General features: G+C 41.5%; 4 protein-coding genes across 6 annotated transcripts; 3 read left to right on the top strand and 1 right to left on the bottom strand.

Annotated features, from left to right (window-relative positions):
* Nucleotides 1-508: 508 nt before the first annotated feature.
* Nucleotides 509-2,687, top strand: LOC306963324 (uncharacterized protein). The gene is made up of 7 exons (XM_079556860.1): nt 509-626; nt 703-862; nt 967-1,080; nt 1,170-1,226; nt 1,879-2,022; nt 2,094-2,207; nt 2,283-2,687. Exons 2-7 carry the CDS (start codon nt 743-745, stop codon nt 2,340-2,342), a joined length of 609 nt encoding a protein of 202 aa, XP_079412986.1. The 5' UTR covers nt 509-626; nt 703-742; the 3' UTR covers nt 2,343-2,687.
* A 118-nt stretch (nt 2,688-2,805) lies between these two features.
* Nucleotides 2,806-5,382, bottom strand: aldob (aldolase b, fructose-bisphosphate). Its single transcript, XM_079556859.1, has 8 exons — nt 5,223-5,382; nt 4,576-4,688; nt 4,286-4,497; nt 3,998-4,213; nt 3,828-3,911; nt 3,574-3,748; nt 3,301-3,500; nt 2,806-3,070 (listed from the first exon to the last, which is right to left on the bottom strand). The coding sequence occupies exons 2-8, from the start codon at nt 4,685-4,687 to the stop codon at nt 2,975-2,977; spliced, it is 1,095 nt and encodes a 364-aa protein (XP_079412985.1). The 5' UTR covers nt 4,688; nt 5,223-5,382; the 3' UTR covers nt 2,806-2,974.
* An 814-nt stretch (nt 5,383-6,196) lies between these two features.
* On the top strand, nt 6,197-15,183 carry rnf20 (ring finger protein 20, E3 ubiquitin protein ligase). Of its 2 annotated transcripts, none has more exons than XM_079556857.1 (22): nt 6,197-6,307; nt 6,522-6,630; nt 6,742-6,810; nt 6,911-7,009; nt 7,079-7,226; nt 7,312-7,497; nt 7,575-7,690; nt 8,717-8,863; nt 8,946-9,020; nt 9,098-9,217; nt 10,141-10,320; nt 10,386-10,521; nt 10,592-10,713; nt 10,785-10,962; nt 12,233-12,542; nt 13,351-13,468; nt 13,549-13,698; nt 13,757-13,969; nt 14,060-14,185; nt 14,264-14,404; nt 14,479-14,583; nt 14,865-15,183. In XM_079556857.1, the coding sequence occupies exons 2-22, from the start codon at nt 6,529-6,531 to the stop codon at nt 15,039-15,041; spliced, it is 3,018 nt and encodes a 1,005-aa protein (XP_079412983.1). In that variant the 5' UTR covers nt 6,197-6,307; nt 6,522-6,528; the 3' UTR covers nt 15,042-15,183. The 2 variants fall into 2 exon arrangements, with proteins under 2 accessions (XP_079412983.1, XP_079412984.1); XM_079556858.1 differs by having other exon boundaries at nt 10,806-10,962; nt 14,865-15,182.
* Nucleotides 15,184-15,447: 264 nt separating this feature from the next.
* Nucleotides 15,448-20,576, top strand: LOC306962723 (uncharacterized protein). 2 transcript variants are annotated; one of them, XM_079555967.1, is made up of 4 exons: nt 15,449-16,445; nt 16,705-16,764; nt 18,975-19,077; nt 20,152-20,575. In XM_079555967.1, the coding sequence occupies exons 1-4, from the start codon at nt 16,215-16,217 to the stop codon at nt 20,499-20,501; spliced, it is 744 nt and encodes a 247-aa protein (XP_079412093.1). In that variant the 5' UTR covers nt 15,449-16,214; the 3' UTR covers nt 20,502-20,575. The 2 variants fall into 2 exon arrangements, with proteins under 2 accessions (XP_079412094.1, XP_079412093.1); XM_079555968.1 differs by lacking the exon at nt 16,705-16,764 and having other exon boundaries at nt 15,448-16,445; nt 20,152-20,576.
* Nucleotides 20,577-20,681: the final 105 nt, after the last annotated feature.

Raw genomic sequence — 20,681 nt, 5'->3', positions numbered from 1 at the left:
AAACATTTCAGTGTTTGCTGCAGAGCTAGTGTCTCTGGGCAAGGTGAAAAATGACAAGGCGCTGTACATGATCTACCTTTTTAGTAGTGGAACGAAATTTGTTTTGTTCCTCCTTTAGTATATTGTAAACTCAGACATTTGTGGGGGAAAAATCTAACTTTAAAGGACATTTAACAGGACAATTTCATGAACTTGCAGACTAGTGAAAGTGACCCAGCAAGTTGTGAAATTTACCCAGTGGAGAATTGTGATGCTACAAATATGTTAGAAAAGTTAGGAATGAGTCTTGACCACAACTAACATTTTAATTTTGTGGCTTCCTCTGTCATTGTTTGTACCAAAATATTAGGGCCAAGTTAGTGCGGTTTATGCCTAGGCCTCTTTTAATCATGCATTGTGATAAACAGTGAACATAATAAATGAATGACTTTTAATCATGTTTGTTTTGTTTATTCTACACTCACAATATAAACAATTCATATATTGTGAAAGTTCAGCTAAGTTCAGTCTCCATCTTGAATAAAGCCTGAATATTATGCCCCTCCTTCGATATCTCAAATTTCCCCACTTCCTTTTATCCAAAACATCTCTCCCAGCTCAGTTAATCCCACATAAACCAAGGCGAGGTAACTAAATACTAATATGTTTGGCTTTACTGAATGAATTTTGTCCAGCTTTCTGTCTCCAATCTTGTCTCGGCAGTGTCGCAGATAAACATCCTGTTATTTTGGGGTTTGTGGCAATGGAGGACAGTGGGTCGGTCCGAGCGCGCAGCACTGAGCACGGGAACCAGGACAGAAGGGAGCTCCTGTCCACCAAGCCTTTGCATCGGTTTGTCCAGAAGGAGCCCAAGAGTCTCGGGGTATGACATAGATGTGTTGTGTGCATCACTGATAATAGTTACCCTGACAGAGTTGTAAACATGTGCGCAGAGTGATGTCACGTGACAGCCTCTTCTGTTTTTAGGTTGTCATCCTGATCTTTGGATGTGCAGAGCTCATCATGGGGTTTTTGCTGGCCGGTGATTCGGTGACGATCACCTCCTGCTACCTCTATATTCCCTTCTGGCAAGGAGCCTTGGTACATTAAATACACACATAGATCTATGTGCTTAGCTGTATATTGCTACAATTAACTGACACATGACATTGTTTTCTTTGTGTTTGAAGTTTCTTGTCTGTGGTATCCTGTCCATTTACGCTGGGATACATCCATCCAAGAAGATGGTAAGACTCCGGCATAGAGACCAATTAAGGCTTCAAATCTTCCACCAAACACACAAGCCTGACCAATAATCTAGATAAGCTTAGACAACAACCTCCACTTACTTTGATGCAAAGGCCAAACGTACGGTAAAGGTTTTCACTCTTACCTTTTTTGGCAACTTCCTACAGTGCCCACTCAGTGCTGCTTGGTACTACAAATAGTGCCTTTCAGTTCTTATGTCTTTCTGACAGGAACCAGCTGCACCGTGAGCTGTGTTCAGAACCTTTCTCTGTAGTATGATACATTGAAGTACTACTCAAATTACTACCCAAATGATCCAGTTTTTAAACCATGAAAGTTGAGTACAAACTCCTACCTGCGGCCCACACATGTTTGTAGTCAGCTGTCAAAATGCCTCCCGCACATCCTGATTGTTATTTAAATTGTTCCTGCATGAACAGCGTTGCCATTGTTATTTTGCTGATTTTAAGTCTTACTTTGATGTTAGTGATTGATATACATTTTACGATGCTATATTTACACACCAACAGCACAGCGTTTTTTTGTTGTTGTTGCAATTTTACAATAAAGGCTTTTGACAAAGTTTAAGAAAATAATTTTCAAATAATGAAATGTATGACTATAGTGAACATTGCTTTTGTATATTTCCAGGTGACAGTATGTCTGTCCATGTACATGGTTTCCTTTTTTGGAATCCTATTCTCTGTCGGCAGCAGAATCACCTTCCTGATTTTGTTAGACACGTCGCGCTACATGGGTGGGTTCTCACCCACCCGAGTGCCTCAGGAAAGAGGGGTAGGTGACAAATTGCTGTAATATCTCTGCTGTTTGTACATTACATTTAATCTTCTTTTCTTTTTCGGCAGAATTTTCTGATTGCTATTGAGGCCTTGCTGTTCGTCAGCTCCCTGTGTGTGTCAGTGTTGCTCATCTTCTTGCTTTGTGTCGCGCGCTTAGCTCTGAAGTCCACACGCACCCAGGTGAGACGTCTGCAGACAGAACCACTGTGATCTGTAAACTGCATTTCAGACTTTAAATATGCTCCTGTGTTTCAGCTCATTCTTCATCAGATTGCCCCGCCAGTACCTGAGGCAGTACCTGAGGCAGCTGAGTAATCACCTTTTACAATGTCATTTGTTTTGCCCAGAGGTTTATTAGCTGTTGCACAGCTTTCAGATGTTTCTATGATTTAAAAGGTCATAGGTTTGCACTTACTAACCACTAATGTGTTTTATATGCTAGTTTATCTTTTGTATTTGTGCTTAAAACTTTTTTATTACATTATCTAAAAATATGTGTAAAAAGTGATACAGTATTTGTGCTATTAATCCAGAATCCTGATTGGGACTATGCATAACATGCACTTTTTTGTTACGGGTGTCTGTTTGTTTGCACATTGCTTTTTTATTTGTGTCTGAAGAAACCCCTGCTTTGATAATGAATGTCTTTATAGTGATTGTCAGTTTGTCATGTACAAATACACTGTATTCAAGAGCAAAACCTTATTAGCTCCAAATGGTCTTTCAAAAGATTATATTGGCTTTAAACTTTGTGATATAAACAACATGACTACGACCATGATATTAGTTACATAGTTTATTCTCAGTTGAAGGCATAAACAAAAGTAGTTCAAAGTTAAAATAACATTCTCCCTTCAGGTTGACAAGCAAGGGCATGTTTGAGCTTATAAGGCATTTTTGGTTGTTTGGTCCATTGTGCAATTTTGATGATTCAGTGTTGTCAGTGTTTAATAGACATAGCTCTCTGTGTAGAGAGACTGTGTGGAGGCCTGGTCAGTCGAGCTGCTGGGTTTGTACTCTCCTTTGGAAGCAAGTCCATTGATCTGAGAGAGCAAAGGAAACGTCAGGGCAAAGTCACATCAGGGGTTAATTATTAACCAAAGCACCGGAGCCTTAGTGCAGGGCCCCAAAGACAAGACAACACACAGTGAATCATTTACGGAACATGTTGAGCAATGTCTGATAAAAACACACTAAATAATTGTCTGTGCAATGTGCAATACAAAGTTATTGATTTATTGTCTCGCTTTAATCTAGTCTTGTAGACACTTACTTTGGCCCTGGTGCAGAAAGCTTCCTGAGCGGCACCTTTGTTCTCAACCTTGCCCTTCCAGGCAGCGAGAGCAGAGGCCTGCAGTGCACGGCCGTAGGAGAAGGTGAGCTTCCAGGGACGATGGAGAGGCACCTGGTTGATTGCATTCAGATTGACAGAAGCTTCTTCTTCACTCTGTCCTCCCGAAAGGAAGCAAATTCCTGCAACAAAAAAAGCATGATTCTCCATGTTGCATAATAATAAATGAATACTTTATGACAGAGTGAGGCTCACCGGGCACAGCAGCTGGTACGGTGCGCCTCAGAGCGGACACTGTTGCCATGGCCACCTCCTGAGGGGTGTATTTCTTGGGACAGGAGTGGCCCGCTGTCACCATGTTGGGCTTGAGCAGGGTGCCCTCCAGGTAAACATGGTGATCAGACAGAGCCTTGTACACAGCAGCCAGAACCTGTCAATGAATGGAAATGGCATGAATTAGTACAGAACATTTGCAACAGGCAACAGGGCAAAAGAATCAAGACACAGACCTTCTCTGTGACGTACTGGCAACGCTGAAGGTCATGATTTCCATCAGGGAGGATCTCCGGCTCTACAATGGGCACCAGTCCGTTCTGAGAAGAAATACAATGTTTAAGATATTGGATTAAAACTTGCATACGCTGCTGTTAGGAGGAAACAATCCTAAGCAACCATGCACCTGTTGGCAGATGCTGGCGTATCTGGCGAGGACATTGGCGTTCTCTGCAATGCCCAGAGCAGAGGGGCAGCCGTCTGAGATCTTGAGCACACTGCGCCATTTGGCAAAGTCACAGCCATCCTTCTTGTACTGGGCACAGCGCTCAGACAGGCCATCCAGACCTTGTGTGGTTGTTTCTCCATCGGTTCCAGTGAGCCCTGCTGTGCCTTTGTCCACCTGAGCCAAAACACAGACTTAGAAGGTTCCTGTGAAAGAACGTGCAGTGATACAGTATCTATCTCTTCTTACCTTGATGCCCACTACAATGCCCTTATCCTTGATGACCTGGGGGAACATTTTGCCGCAGTCTGATTTCTGGTAGAGCGTCTCGTGGAAGAAGATGACTCCTCCCACACTGTCTGTCATGGTTGAGCCGGAGGAGAAGAGGATTTCCCTGAAGCAGCGGCGGTTCTCCTCTGTGTTTTCAACATTGATATTCCCGAGACGCTTTCCCATGGTGCCTGCAAAGGTGGCAGATGATTTTTTTTAGAAATTACACTTATAACAGAAAACTTATAACAGCAGCATGCATTGCACACCTGTTGATTCATCTGCAGCAAGGATGCCCTTTCCTGTGGCCACAATCTTCTGAGCAATGTCAGAGAGCTCCTTCTTCTGGGCCGGAGATAGCGATGGAAACTGGTGAGTCATTCTGCCAAAAGACAAACAAAGCAGAAACATGTATTAAAGATTGAAATATTGGTGACGGAAAAAAAACAAAACATGGGCCACAAACTCTGCCTGGCACACCTACATACTTGGCAACAGTCAAGGGTGAACTTTGGTCGCAAGATAAACTCCTTCAACTAAAAACGTGGATAAATATTTGTTTTGTACAAGCATACAGTCAGTTAAAATGCACTCATGGGATTAGCTTTGCTCCTTTTTGAAACATTGCTGCAAACCAAACTTAAATGTTTCACAAGCCAGATCTGTACTGATGTAAAGCAGTGCAAGCGGATATGTGTAATAACCAGTTAATCCAGTTTCACATTGTCAGGGTTTTTAAACGTATATGCTCAAAAACTCTTATCAGTCACTAAGCAATTAATAGTGTGCTGGTTTTAAGTTTCTTTTGTAGATATTTGCAGAGTTAGCAGGAATGCCTTTTAAAAGTGATCTACACCAGGAAGCATGTGGAGACTAAGGAATGCCAACACTCAACAATGGAAAGCAGCCTACTTACTTTGGGGGTTGGTCAAACAAGAGAAGAGAAACAAGAGATTGTAGTCGGGCTCTGCAGCCTCCCAGCAGCTAGTGGTCTGGATGAGAAGGCCGATGGCTTGACACAGCGGTGTATTTATCCCCCGTGGAGGCGGGGCGGAGGTGCCAGTGATGTGGCGGGGCGTGTGTTGTTTAACCCAATTGGCTCTGTCCAAAAGGCAGGGGCGGACTGCATTAATGATCACTGAGTTTTGGTTTAACAACAATGGGTTAAACTAAAGAGCCTGGAACATCATGTATCCAAAATGTGCATTCATACACGTATCACCACGCCTAGAACAGACCTTATCGAAAGTTTCAGTGCAACACTTAAAAACATTGATACACTGTTGCAGATCAGGTTAGGCATAACTTTGTGGATGAACCAAATGGGCACTTATAATGTCTCAGTGATTTGATTCAATGCGCACTAAATGTCAATGTATATGAGTAGTATCATGAAGTCTGACCTGGCCGCCTGTCTGGCTCTGGAGGACGTACGTCATGTTCTGCCACTCAGTGCGTCGCCCATCGATTGTTTGATGCCGAAATGTTTTTTTGTGTGTAAAGTTTCCACGACACTGACGTTAACTGATAAAAACTGCAAACCACTCAAATAACCTTTGCACAACATGAACCCTGCCCTTTGAACAAAGTACATCGCTGTAGACCTAAATACTGCTGATCAGGGTCCATCTTGTTCACAGTCCTTTTAAAAAGTCCTATAGAACTAATCGTCATAAAGATGTAATCTTTTTGAATAGAGCTGATTTTTCCCCCCCCTAGTTTTAACTGATCCGCGCGACAGTTGAAATGTCATCTTGATTCCTGTTAACATTTTACTTTATGTATGTTTATTTTCCTATTTTATCGTATTCTACTCACAGTGAATAAAGGTAAATCAATGTGTGTCACTTCCAAACCACTAGAGGGCGTAATGAAGCTCTGCGGACATTTTAGCCACAAGATGAAAAACTTCCGTTTCCGGGAGTCTGCCCATCACCACCGCTGCATCTAATCTTTGCACATTCAATCTACAGAAAACGCAAAATAAACGTATTTTAAGCGGTAAGGGAGTATTTAATAACATGGATTTGTACGATACAAGACACTGAACAAGCCTCGCGTTTGAAAACGGCTAACGCCAGTCGTAAATGAACGAACTGAGAGCAAAGTGATGCTTTGAAAGCATAAGGATTTTGCTCTTGAGATCCAGATGAAAAGATACATTGAGGTGCAAACCTTTTGTTACTTAGCATTGAGCGTCTGTTTGTATTGGCAGGTGAAGGATGTCGGGGCTGAAACGTCCCAGAGAAGGAGATGATGGTGGTCCGGGGGTCAGCGCCACTGCGGTGGAGACTGTGATCAAGCTGGGAGGAGTGTCCAACTCGGTAAAACTGTCTATTGTCACGCATTTATTTGACATGTGCTGTTTTTTTCACCCCCGCATCCAATATATCTGTGCTCGTGATGATGATGCGTTCAATTTAAATCATTTTTAGGAGGAACAGGACATCAAAGCTCTCCAGTCAAAGAACCGAAAACTGGGAGAGTCTCTTGACCTGAGACAGGTATAGTACTTTATTCATATTCTGTAGGTGCAATGTTTCATTTCAACACATCTTCCTAACAGTTTTGTATCGTTGTTTACGCTCTAAATACATATTGCAGGTTATTGAGGATGAATTGCGGGAGCGAATCGAGAGATTGGAGACCCGTCAAGCAACCGATGATGCCAGTCTGTTGATTCTGAATCGATACTGGAACCAGGTAAGATTTAAGCTTAAGTTTTGACGATCGATATGTTTCTCTGATGGTTTTTGCTAATTTTACCCACAGTTAGATGAAAACATTCGGCTGATCACCAGGCGATATGACCTGTCACCCACTGAACCAGAGAAATCTCCTGGTTCAGAGGGTCGCAGTTTGAAACCAGAAACTCCTGAACCTGATGGAGACTCAAACCAAGAAAGATCCAAGGACCGAGGTAATGAAAGAGCACAATAGATAAAGGACTATAAATGCAAAAACACACGGAACACCGTTTTACTCCTATATTGCGGTTATTGAAGGTCACCAGGGTGAGACGACTAACTCCTTCCTGGCTACACTCGCCAGTAGCAGCAGTGAAGAAATGGAGGCAGAACTGCAGGAAAGACTTGAGTCTACTCAGAAGTTAGCAAACCGTGTTGTGGAAATTTATGAAGCTCTGAAGTATACGCTGGACCAAATGAAAGCTGATATGGACTCCAGTGCAGGTGGTATTTCAGTTAACATAAAGATGTCACAGTCACAGTGCATGGAAAGACGTAACTTATGAATCTATTTTTCATAGATGGCAGTTTGTGGCAGGTTGCTTCCAAACTAAATGTACTCTTAACCAGTGAAAATGAGCGCCTACAACAGCTGACTGAGGATTTGAAGCAGAAACACAGTCAAATGACCAGTGAGGTGAGCACTTCCCAGATTCAGTCAATCAATTGTTTTGTATAGCCCAATATCACAACAGGGGTTACTTCACAGGACTGTACAAACATTAAAACAATGAACAAGACAATGTAAAGTTCAGGCAAATGAGTATCCAGGCAACCATAAGGTCCAAATAAGCTAAAAATTCTTTAAGTTTTTTTTATATTTAAAATAGGTCTTCAATGTGATTGGAAAGAATAATTTGACAATGTCAGAAAAGCTTAGTGAAAATGTATTTCTGAATGATCAGATGTTAACAAAGAGCCTTTTAGTTGGCTCTACAACAGGCTAAAATCAGTAAAATCCCATCATAGGGAATAGGACAAAGTTCCGTTGGATCCAGTCGTGGAGTGATGACATCATCACTTAACAAAAGTATAGTTTGTGTTAACGTTGCATCATGACATCAAAAGGCAATTTTTTTTAATACCATGGTAGCTAACCCATCAAATGCAATTTCTCCATCTGTGAGATCAATAAAGTACCATCTTATCTTATCTTAATGGACCCATCTCTGTTTACTATCGTAGTAAACAGTGACATTATTGAATCGCCAAGATGCAATGATGTCAGTTCAAAAGTCCTGTAGCCAAAAGGTTTAACATGGCATATGCATTTTAGTTGTTGACCTGAATAGGAGGTACCTCTCAAACGAGATGGTTCATCTCAAGAAGCTACACCACTTTATAACAAAATAAATGTCAATATGTGAACTAAGTGCTGCGGTACCGCCACAGCTCCCAAATTACAAACTTGACTTACAAAGTTATTTGACTAAGTTTTTCTTTAGATTATTTAAAAAGTAATTTAAACCATGGTAAAGTATGAAAAGCAGAGAAATACCTATTTATTTTTGGCCCGTAGGCTTAACTGAATAGGACATCTCAGGGTGAAAGGCGGCGAAGAGGGGCATATGCAGCAGCCTTTACCGCATGAATATCAGCTCCATGTTTACACCTCAATTACGTATTTGGGTAATGATCTTGGTTTTTGTCTTAACTTTATCAGTCCCGTTCTTTGGGTCGCGCAACCAATAAAGCCGACCAGCGCGTTGGCGAGTTGCAGACTTTAATTGAGGAGCTCCAGTGGGACATGGAGAAGATTCGACGTAGAGAGAACCGTCTGAATGCTCACCTCAGTGAAATACAGGAGAGGGTAAGAAATATTCACGACTCACTGGGGAAAAAACACATTATACAACTTACAATAATTTACTTTTGTGATTTCTAATTTATAGGTGAACAGCAAAGGTTATAAAGTGTGTGGGGAGGCCAGCAGTGTCTGTGGAACCATCACCATCAATAAGAGAAAGGTGAATTTTCATTAAATTAGACAAGATTGTATTATGGACAATCACTGACTTTCTGTTTATTTCATTTTTATAAATAGTTTGAAGAAATGAACAGTGAGATGGAGGAGAATCGTGAGCTGGCTGATAATCGTCTCACTGAGCTGCAAAAGCTGCAACAGGATCTTCAGAACGTTCTCCAGGAAAACACAAACATGAAGGTAGTGCCTCACATTGATGATACAGTGAGTAATATGTGGAATGAATGTAATTTATTTAATGAATCGAGCAGCAGGTTACTTTGAGACTTTATAGACTTTGTGTTGTTGGTTTTCTGTAGGGTTAGAACTAGAAGCAGGTTGGTTCAGGCAAAATCAAACTGAGATTTATTTTTTATGGTCTCAATTACAAAATAAGAAAAGCTTTAATTATATAATGTAGTCTCCAGAGAAAATTATCTCCTCTCCCCCAGTAGTCTCTACAAAGACATTTGAAGTGGATGAGATTCTTGTTTTAGTTAAACAGTTCATGCTATGATCAGCTGTCAAAGTTGGAAATGCTACGCCTGGATGTGTTTACACTGTGCACTTTTAGTAAGGACTTAAGTCAGTGCTTCATTTGTCATTGTACAATAAAATCGCGTTCAGGTGTTTGGTTACGCCCAGCTCACATTAAATCCGGGGGTTAGTCTTAGACTTCTAAATTAATTTAATGTCATGGTCAAGACAAAGACAAAGTTCAGAGCATCAGTAGAAAAGTAAAACAGTGTGTGCATGTAATAAAGTGCAGTGATGTAAAACTGTAAACAGTCACACAAGGCCCTAAACGTGAAACAAAACAAAGGGAAGGCAGAATTAGACTAGGAGGAACTAGTAAATGATGAAAGTGCTGCAGCAATGCAAAGGCCAGTTCAGGTATGCCAATGTGGGAGTAGTAGCTATGGCATGATAACTATGAGTAGAGAGGGCAGGGGAGGCCATTGTTCAATTTGTAGAGTGCAGTATTAGCAGCATTGGTTCAAAAAGGACACGGCTTTGGCAAGATGCCTCTGGTGTTTAGCTCATTGATGCTGTGGTTGACACACTATCACTGTGTTGTCACTGTATATTCAACATCTTTGTCTCTTCTTAATGTGCATCCTTAGACTGAGTTGTTGACAAGAGCGGAGGGTATGGTCAAGGACACGTCTGAATACCGCTGTCTACAGTCCCAGTTCTCTGTCCTCTACAATGAGTCTCTTACCCTAAAGGCTCAGTTAGACGAGACCCGATCTCGACTCAACACCACCAGGACGGCCCGTCTTCGCCAGCTCGAGCACATGGAGGTGAGAACTTCAAATTAAATATGTCAACTGTTCGTCTGTGATCTATTCTTATGTTCGATTTCCAGAATGATGAAGTTACTTTGCAAAGGAAAGTTCGTACAGAGGTGTTCCAGCTCGAAGATACTTTGGCTCAAGTCAGAAAAGAGTACGAAATGTTGAGGATAGAGTTTGAGCAGACACTCGCAGCAAATGAACAAGCAGGTAAATTAAAAATGTCAGTCAGTCAATAACATGGCATGGATAACGTTATTTTTTACTCCTTTGTCTCCAGGGCCAATTAACAGAGAGATGCGTCACCTCATCAGCACGCTCCAAACGCACAACCAGCAGATGAAAGGCGAGGTGGTGAAATATAAACTAAGGCTGAGAGAGTCACAAGCTGAACTCAGTCAGGTAGGGTAACACAAGCATTCAAGCATTGTGGTTTCATGTAAAATAATACTCGAGCTGGTAATTAATGACAGGTCAACGTTGCAAAAATCCAGGTCCGATCATCAAAAGGGAGCACCATTCTCCAGTCCCAGTCGAGCACAGAGATGGAGGTGAAAGAGGAGACGACTTCCCCAACTACACCCACTGTTTCTGGGGACGCTGCGATCAAGTCTGAACCTGACAATGGCTCCTCTACACCGAGCAGCACAGGTAACAACTAACACTTTCTTTTTGTGTAGCGCTTTGCTTGCACTGGTCAGGCATAAAATTACGGACCATGGGAAGTTGTAATGGTAAAGTATTTCTTCTCTGGTATCTGTTAGTGGGTGAGATACAACAGAACCCAAAAACATTCACATTTATCCATGAGCTCAAATAAGCTGCTGTTGCACAAATTGCAGATGAAGTCAATCCTGGTTTGGATTTCAAAATGGTCAGAATAGATGTTTCATCAAACAAAGCTGAAAGATTTGACTTTTATTTAACTAGGAAAGACCCAATCAGGGGAGTTCTGGTCGCAGAGGGGGACCTATTGTACATGTTTTAGTGGTAGGGGACACTGGAGCGCTAACCCCTGTGCTACCGTGCCACCCTAAGCTCTGCCGCCCCTCTCTATCTTGAATGATTCAATAGGGTCTAAATGCAGCCGATGGAGAGTCATCAGTGGAGCTCCAGACCTCCACAGGAAATGACGTCAGCTCGACTTTTTTTCCAACAACATTTATTTAGGTTAATTTCAATAAAATGCCTTTCGTACACTCCGCTATCCTTGAGGTCAGCATTAGGGTTAGTTTGGATTCATTTAAGATAGAGGTGTCCTGCAGAGGTGACGTCATTTCCTGTGAAAAAGTAGAGGCGGGCCCTTCTCCAATGATTAATTGCAATCGAATCAAAATCGCACTTTTAATGGAATGGAAGCTTATTTTTATAGCGCTTTTCACGTGATGCAAAGCGCTTCGCACAGTGTAGGTGATTTGTTCTCTGGTGGTAAACAAAGTATGTAGCCACAGTTTCCCCTGGGGTTGACTGCCCACATCTGCGCCAATGGTCCCTCTGATCACTACAACAGACACGAGGCGAACATGCAAACTCCACTTAGAAAAGCCCTGCCCGGGATCAAACCCAGGACCTTCTTCCTGTGAAGCACGAGCGCTAACAGCTGTGCCTAATGGTCACTAAACACAAGGTTACAGTTATGCAAGCAATATCGTGTTCGCTGTTGAAACAACAATTTGCCCAGTTTCTATGAGGTCTTGTGTATAAAAGCTACTAGACCCTGTAGTTTCTTCAAGCATGTTCTGAAATGCATGAGATTCTTGTATTAGTGATGTTTAAAATATTTGTGGTAAAATTAATATTGATTTTAAAACATTATTTAAAAATCTAAAAGCAATTACATATTTTTGGATAATTTATATGTAAATGTTTAATTACGAAAGCGCGTTAGAGCGATAACTGAACATGTAATGTATTCTGGTAGGTGCCTCGGTGAAAACGGAGCCCATCGGTGAACCAGAAGTGACCGTTAAAGAGGAGGAAAAAGAAGAGAAGAAAGAAAAGGAAGAGAAAAAAGAGAAAGACATTGTGAAAAAAGAGGAAAAAGAGAAAGACAGAGATAAGGACAGAGAGCGACCGACCCGAAGCAGCGGCGGCGGCAGTGTGACCAAAGAGGACAAGGACAAGCCCGGGAGCAGCAGCAGTCAGCCTGAAGAGTCGGAGCGCGTGGCTGTGGTGGGAGGCTCCAAGAAGAAGGAGATGGAGCAGCTCAAGATCGTCAGAGCAGAGCTTAAGTACGACACTCTTACCCAGCAATAAAACACGACTACAGTACCTAAAACACAATAAAGTCCAAAGTCATTCTCAGGGCAATATAGAGAAACACTGATTTCTAAGGCCAATATTTTTCCCCTTTTAACTAAAAGCTTCACAATGAGTTCTTTTAAATCAGTGGTTCCCAATGTTTTTTGTCTTTCGCACCCCTTTGGCTTTTCAGTGGTCAACCGTGTACCCCCTACCTCAAGGGTGTTACAGTTTATTTAAAAAGTGATTACCTAAAAGTGGTATTTGTAAGAAAAAGGACAATTTTGCAGTCAATATAAACCTACAATTTTACTGAAAAATATAGCTTTTACTCTAAAATATTATGTTACATTTTCCATTTTCCCCTTTTTCAATCTGAAATAGTTCAAAGTACCCCCTGCTAGGTCCTCGAGCACCCCCAGGGGTCCCCATACCCCTGGTTGGGAAACACTGCTTTAAATCATTTGTTCATAATGGATGCCTGAAAATCTTTGCTCCATGTTTTTTTTTCTTATACTGTTTTGATGCTTAACCATGCAAAGTGTTGACATTGACGTTGCCAATAGTGATTCCCGTCATAATATTTGACCTAAGATTATTGCTATTGGCTACAATATCAGCATCAGCTACAGAAAAATCAGGCCATTTCTACCCAGCCCTTAAATCCTGTGCTATTATTCCATTACTCTGTTGTGCATTGCCATTATTAACTACTAATTTGATTGATATTTGCTTTTAGTTAAAACAGTCATTATGAATCAACCACTTTAACTTATCTAACTAATTTGATTCTTAAAGAAAAGCCCAGGAGTCCCAGCGGGAAATGAAGCTCCTGTTGGACATGTACCGCTCTGCACCTAAAGAACAAAGGGACAAAGTTCAGCTCATGGCCGCGGAGAAGAAGTCCAAGTCTGAGGTGATGAATTCTCTTTTAATTACATCCAAATTCACACTATCACAAGTGGACATCCTTCCACCAAAGACTTTGTATTATAGGCAGAGGAGTTGCGACAGAGGCTTCGAGAGCTGGAAGAGAGAGAGAGGAGAGAGGGAAAGAAAATGGCTGATGAGGAAGCCCTGAGGAAGATCCGCTCTGTGGAGGAGCAGATCGACATTCTCAACAAGAAGGTTTCAATTGCAAAACAGGTAAGATCACTGTAAATCCGTCCTTGTGTCATCGTCTAACAGCCTGCGTGCTCTCCAGGAGGAGGATGCCTTGTTGAGTGAGATGGATGTAACAGGCCAGGCCTTTGAGGACATGCAGGAGCAGAACATCCGACTGATGCAGCAGCTCAGAGAGAAAGACGATGCTAACTTTAAACTCATGAGTGAACGCATCAAATCAAACCAAATCCACAAACTTTTAAAGGAGGAGAAGGAAGAGCTGGCTGATCAGCTGCTCACTTTAAAAACTCAGGTACCAAAGTAATACCTCAGAAAGAGAAATATGGCATGTGATAATAGGTTGTGTTGTAGTGTATTTATTTTTCCTATTAATGAACTGTAGGTTGATGCACAACTGCAAGTTGTAAGAAAGCTTGAAGAAAAGGAGCGCCTTCTGCAGGGCACTATCAGTACTGCAGAGAGGGAGCTGACACTGAGGACACAAGCTTTGGAAATGAACAAACGAAAGGTAAATGTCACAGAAATATTTATATCAGTACAATTACTATTTTAACATGATTACTAACATGATAATGTCTTCATTCAGGCTCAGGACTCTGCACTGATGTCAGAGGAGATGCGAGCCCAGCTAGAGCAGGTTCAGCAGAAGCTAAATCTGGTTCGAGAAGAGGTGGTCGAGAACGGCATCTCTAGAGAGAAAGAGTCCTTCAATGCTCGGAGAGCGCAGGTACCACCACATCAACACTGTGATCTGACTTCACTTACAATGATGCACCTCACTGTTAATCACTGCTATTTCAGGAGGACATTTCTAAACTAAGAAGAAAGATAGAAAAGGCCAAGAAACCAGCAGAGAAGATAAGCAACGGAGACGATATCCTAAATGAAGAGATCAATGAGTACAAGGTGAGTTTAACATGCAGAAAATCTATCTCTCCATCTTTTTTCACTTTAACCGTGTTGTAGGAACTGAAGATGTGTTTCTTACATATGTAAAATCAGACTTTGTGTGAATACTGTTAATCAGACCGTCACACTCTCCAGTGTGGTTTATCTGTAGTGACGGGGCTTGAGCACCAGCCTCTTGCATCACAAGACATTTGTGCTGCTCTAGATATTTGTATTCACCAAGAGCCACTCAACACAATTGCTCCTTTGGTTATTGTTGATTTCTCTTTCTCCCCCAGGCTCGACTAACATGTCCGTGCTGCAATTCCCGAGTGAAGGATGCTGTGCTGACCAAGTGCTTTCATGTCTTCTGCTTTGAGTGTGTCAAGACTCGCTACGACACCCGGCAGAGGAAATGCCCCAAGTGCAATGCAGCCTTTGGAGCCAATGACTTCCATCGTATTTACATTGGTTAGATGGACCCACCGTTTCACACTGATGAGGAGAGTACAAGCAACTTCAAGTTGCCAACAAAAACTCCTTTCATTTTTTAATAACAATTGACTAAACTTGTGCATCAATTCTGTTTTTGTTTGGACTGTTGGTGATTATATTAAATGTAGTTTGTTCTACATCGTATTGAGTGAGTGCGTTCATTGGATCTGATTGACTTAAACCAAGAAAAGAAAATTACAGTGAAAAAAGCCGTTTCGTCGCCGTTATGACCTGTGCAAACCGTTTAACAGCTGGTGACCATGACGCCACTCAGTGATTTAACTATGTGACAGTAATGGATCTTATATTATTCTGTTTATAAATAGTACACAAGTCCCAGTGCGCAGATCTCCGTTTATCCCTCTGTGTGGCGCCTTCCTCCTCCTCTTACTCTGGCACTACCTCTAAATCCTGGCGGGTGTGCAAACTGGAAACCGTCGTTACAAACGCTGGAAGGAAGGGAGTGCCTATAGCTCTCATTGCTACGCGAGCTTTTATTTGCTTGTGTAATATAATCCGCCGCTGCTGCGCTTTTGAGACAAAGGAACCCTACACTTAAATGTGTTGAAGGGGCTCAGAGCCGAAATAAGAAGCTTTAGCAGACTCGTGCTTAGCCCAGCGTCACCGCTTCTTTACCGAGAGCTTTTTACGCACAAATCTTCGCCCAATGAGAAATTGAAGGAAATCTCTGCAAAACCATATTTTATTGCCATTTGCAATTACAGCAGGTCAGCATTCAAACGCAGTCATTTGGCCTTAACTGGATGCGAGTCCTTATCTCTTTCTTGCCAAATATAGACCCAGTTAAAGCTGGAGTGCCCTTGGTGAAGCGGAACATTTCCTGCTCTGGATGTTTTAACGCAACCTAGGCTTTTTGAACAAAGATATTTTTTTTTTCCTTCTTAGACACGTGTCCAGAATTACGCTTCTGTAGCGTTTTATTCTTGTTGAATTGTAGCGCCTTGAAAATCTCAAGCATGTGGAACATCGCTTTGTAGCCTTTTGATTGCCGGGGACAGAAGCCATTTTAAAGTGTGATTTCCACCTCATATGAGTCATTGAACTGCTAGTCCAACCTGCTCTCAACCTGCATTTCACAACCCGCTCCATTTCCATTTGTGTATCTGCATCGTAGCTACTGTGACTTTTTGAGGATGGCTTTTTGTGCGTCTGGTGGGTGTGCGGTTCCTCGCCGTGTGCTCTGCGCTGCTATGTTCACGGCGCTGGCGCTGCTTTTGGCGGTGGCAGCAGCCGAGGACCAGGCCGAGGCATCTGCGAAGAGCTCCCCGGTCACACTCCGCACTGTCATCGCCGGGACGTGCCATGAGATCCAGCACTACATCGAGTCACTGGTGGGGACCAGCGTCGTGCGCTCCGTGGTGGAGGTAAAGGCAAAACGCAACACCGCCTTGAACTGAAATTTATGTTGCGCTACTGCAGAGCTATTCTTAACCTCCTTTAAACTGTACTTAATGACTAATGTCTTTAACTCTGCCTGTCTTCATTTTCATCCTTCTCACACACCCTTCTCCTATTCCCCACAACTTGTTAATCTCTATGTGATCCTTTAATTTCCCCCAATGTCCATCTACCCTCTTCACTCTCCCCTGTCCTGCTTCGCTCTGCTGTGGACCGCTTCTCCAGCGTGCAGTGTTGTTTCTTGAGTCAGTGTTTGGTCAGGAGAACATCTATACAGTGGCCATGGTAAGAAACCTCTTCAAACGTTTGCCTTGCAGACTTTTCATATGGGTCTGTAGTGGTGATGGAGACTTGACGATATACAGAGGTCTTGTATGTTTGACTTGTCATCATTTGCATGCAGGGTCAGAATATTGCCATATAAGTCTTGCTGTCTAATATTATCAAAGTGTTGATCGCCAACTGTTTAAATAGACATAGATCCAAATAGAAGTTACTAATTGCTTTCTTAGTTTGCATGTTAAGATAAGAATAGCCCAGCTGTCACATTCAAAATGGTGATTCACAAAGTTGTCAGCTGCATGTAAATAATGTACTTTTTATGATTTCAGATTCACCCTAAACATCAAACTGTAGTAATCAATAGTTAATTGTTTGAGACAGATGCGTCCTTCCTTTGGACATGTGCCCCGTCTCACTCTTGACTCAATGTGCCAGTGTGTAGTGCAACAGGTGCAGATAAGACACTTGTCCTGTGCGCCTGGGCTATCCTTGACCCTGTCTCAAGAGGTTGGACTCTGTATGAGGCCACTGTTCTTTTTGTGGCCCGTGAGATTGATCGAAAATAGAGGCAGTGTCCAGCTGTCGTGTAAATGTACAGCTGTTTGTTTTACAACTTAAACACTAAAATGAATTGGAGACGCAAGTTAGAGCTGTTATTCTTTACATCAACAATACTGTCTCGTATTATGCTGCAAAGGCTTCTTTTATACAGGTGGCTACTGAGAAAATCGTATTCTCATAAAAAAGCCTATGAACTGAAACCTTTTTCAAATGGTAATGTCCAAAAACTATCAGCAAAGACCACAGCCAAACTTACAATATCCTTTAGTCAAAGCCATACTCGCCTCGCCTCTAACCTGATTTGCAACTTTGCTGGGAGTGGGACATCACCAGCTCATCTCATTAGAGATGTGGCTGCTTTGCTTTGACTGCAGATATCCAAATGTTTCATACATTAGGTCCTCTGACAGAGTTACCAAAAGCATTAAGCATTTGGAAGTGTGTTTTTGGAAGTGTGTTTCTGATCATCAGTAGCTCTTTGGTACACTGATGTTTCTTTATCAGTTTAGTGACATAGCAACAAGTAACAGAGTGAGTGGGAGATAATAACACAATTATTACAGTATTCTGTGTCTCACAACACATTAGGGCTGGGCGATATGGACCAAAAGTCATATCCTGATCCATTTAGGTTGAATATCAATATATGACATATATCCCGATATTTTTTCCGCAAAGTGAGAGCTGCAAAATGAAGTGTTAAGTCAAAGTCAAGCCAAATACGAGAAGTTTCATTGAAAACTCACTATAAAATGAAAAATATAAACACAGTTTAACAAAGCTCAGTAAAGTGCACATTTAAATTAAGAAATATCTAAAATTTAAAAAAGCCTAGAAAATAAGTATAATGGCTCAAATTTGAACGATATCGATATATGCGATGTGGTCTAATTCCATAGCTCATTTAAAAATATATGGGTATATCTTAAAGGGGCTAGATGCAAGTTTGCCATTTTATACTCACTACTGCCACCTCAGGTCATACGTGTAACTGCACCTTCTATATTAAACTCGTGCATTTGGACCGAATTAACACCTTTTTGAGTAACAGTGCAGGATTTTAGAGGCAGCTGTGGTGAAGAGGTCTGGGCTCATTCTACACATTAGGACATGGCTGGAACATGTGGGGGAGGAAAATATGTAATTTTAACATTTTTAAACTAGGTCAACACATAGGTCAGGCATGAAGTTGGCATGTTTTCCTATTATCTTATAGAACTGAATAAGAGTAAATGAGTTCTAATCAAATCATTCTTTTCTTGTGCACATGGGAGGTTTTTATCTTTTTCAAATAGTTTAATGAGACATTTGCCAATGGTGACCTTGGAAGAGGGAGTGTCATATCTGACTATTAAGTATTGCTTTCCATGTTACATAGTGTGCCTATTTCCAAAAAGGACAGACAATAATAAACATCACATACATGGCAAACCTTTCAAAAGAATGTAATTGTGCATATTTAAGTGAAATGGTGGTCTAACCTGTTGTATGCACTGTAACTGATCATTATAGCCACAAAGCTTTGTTTACATCTCACTAAATCTAATGATACTATACCTCACTGTTTTCATTGAGGACTTAAGAATGTTGCCTTGCTTCATTGTTACCTTCTGATCGTGACAGTTAAACATGTCGCCTCTATTCCTCTGCAGTTTTTAGAGACGGTGATTCGATTCTTGGCTGAAGGAGCTGCCAGTGGCCTGAATGTCATCGCTGTTTATGTCACAGAAATCCTCCGCGTCACAGGATTTGATGGTGGGTATTCTCTGTGTGAGAAAGAAAACACTTTAGGCTGAGTTTCATGGTATTTAGTTAGTAGGGCTGCACAACATATCACCTAAAAGTTTATACGACTTTTTTTACTTTTTGATTTAATATAATATAATCAGTTAAATTGCATGTTTTCCTCATACTGGGCTCATGTATAAAATATAAAGGGGTAATTAGCAAGGCCTAATCTTGGTCTTAACTGCCTTTACATTTTGCGCTTTGCAGATCTCCGTTGAGCCCACTGGTATGTCTGTAGTAAAGGGAAAGTGCAGGTGAAAACATGCCAATGTGCCTCTCCCTGGAGCGGTTTGTCTGCCACTCCTTGTTGTCTCTATTTACTCCAGCTACGTTCTTTTTAATTAGATATGTACAGTGCATTGAACTCCCAAATTATTCCTACCCAAGGGCAATTTTAACTGCAAATCAAACAATTGCAATCAATATGAAGCTCGTCTTTTGTGGAGTATTCTTCACTTTGCATTAGCACTGAATCAAGAGCAGTCTTACTGTATACAACCTGCTCAAACTAGGGCTGCTCGATTATTGAGAAAAATAATCACGATTATTTTAGTTATAATTGAAATTACGATTATTCAAACGATTATTTGTTGCCTTCGCTTCGGATGGACAAGCGGCAGGGCATCCTTAATAATCGTTTTTTTTCTATAATAAGTTAAAAAGATGAACATCCTCATCATCAACCAATCATTTACTAAAGCAACTACTATTTTTATTTGTATTATTATTTTTTTGGAATGTATTGTGCTGAAGTGCTGTTACATATTGTTTGTCTTTTTGAACAACAAAAATAAGTAAATAAATAATATGTTTTTCCGAATATGCTAAATTTGTAATCATTTAGTCAAGTGTAATAATCAAAGTCGAATTTTGATTAATTGTACAGCCCTTGCTCAAATTGTGGATTATTATTAGTTCATATTAAAGTTTTTTCTTAAACATTAATGTCCTAGTTGTTTATTGAAATGTGGTCTGTTGACATTTCTTTGATGGTACATTGTGTCTTTAGGACCATACAAACTTTATGTCCTATGTTCACAGCTGCCCTCCCCCTGGTCACTCCAGAGGCCGTCACTGCAGTCGCTCAGTGGGGTCTCCTCACCCTCATCGGCTACTGGATCCTGGCCATCGTCCTGCGTGTGCTCATTGGTGTCGTGAGGCAAGTCTTCTGGATACTGAGAACCGTCTTAGCGCTCTGGTTTTTTGGACTGATCGTTTTGGACAAGACGGCCTCGGCAGACACCACGGCTGTGCGGCTCACAGGGCTCGTGCTGGTGTGTGTGGTGCTCACCCTGCTCACCTCCGGATCAGAAAAGACCAGTGCAGTGGATCAGCGCATCAGCAGCCTGGAGGGGCGGCTGAAGGCAGTGGAGAAAAGCAAAGGGGACTAGTAGTGGCAAAAACTACGGCATTGATTTTTATGTTTGTCAAAGTATCTGTGGAAATAAAATGATCTTTTTAATCATTTTTATTTATATGGTTTCTACTTTATTCTTGTAAATGGTGAAGAATCACAATAGACCTAAGTCATGTGACAGAAACTGTTGGATATGTAGGCTGTGCCAAAGTAT

The sequence above is a fragment of the Gobius niger genome, assembly GCF_951799975.1.
Source record: "Gobius niger genome assembly, chromosome: 5".
Taxonomy (NCBI): Eukaryota; Metazoa; Chordata; class Actinopteri; order Gobiiformes; family Gobiidae; genus Gobius; species Gobius niger.
Note: the sequence above shows the minus strand (reverse complement) of the source record. Positions and strands in the feature narration are given on the sequence as shown.

Bases quoted from the DNA above. Each gene is read 5' to 3' on its own strand.
- LOC306963324 (XM_079556860.1), top strand. From the start codon at position 743: ATGGAGGACAGTGGGTCGGTCCGAGCGCGCAGCACTGAGCACGGGAAC. The intron at 863-966 runs GTATGACATAGA...TTCTGTTTTTAG, and splicing joins AGGAGCCCAAGAGTCTCGGG to GTTGTCATCCTGATCTTTGG. The intron at 2,208-2,282 runs GTGAGACGTCTG...CCTGTGTTTCAG, and splicing joins TGAAGTCCACACGCACCCAG to CTCATTCTTCATCAGATTGC.
- aldob (XM_079556859.1), bottom strand. From the start codon at position 4,687: ATGACTCACCAGTTTCCATCGCTATCTCCGGCCCAGAAGAAGGAGCTC. The intron at 4,498-4,575 runs GTGTGCAATGCA...CCACCTTTGCAG, and splicing joins TGCTGCAGATGAATCAACAG to GCACCATGGGAAAGCGTCTC. The intron at 3,501-3,573 runs GTGAGCCTCACT...TTTTTGTTGCAG, and splicing joins CGTACCAGCTGCTGTGCCCG to GAATTTGCTTCCTTTCGGGA.
- rnf20 (XM_079556857.1), top strand. From the start codon at position 6,529: ATGTCGGGGCTGAAACGTCCCAGAGAAGGAGATGATGGTGGTCCGGGG. The intron at 6,631-6,741 runs GTAAAACTGTCT...AATCATTTTTAG, and splicing joins TGGGAGGAGTGTCCAACTCG to GAGGAACAGGACATCAAAGC. The intron at 14,405-14,478 runs GTACCACCACAT...CTGCTATTTCAG, and splicing joins TCAATGCTCGGAGAGCGCAG to GAGGACATTTCTAAACTAAG.
- LOC306962723 (XM_079555967.1), top strand. From the start codon at position 16,215: ATGGCTTTTTGTGCGTCTGGTGGGTGTGCGGTTCCTCGCCGTGTGCTC. The intron at 16,765-18,974 runs GTAAGAAACCTC...ATTCCTCTGCAG, and splicing joins ACATCTATACAGTGGCCATG to TTTTTAGAGACGGTGATTCG. The intron at 19,078-20,151 runs GTGGGTATTCTC...CTATGTTCACAG, and splicing joins CCGCGTCACAGGATTTGATG to CTGCCCTCCCCCTGGTCACT.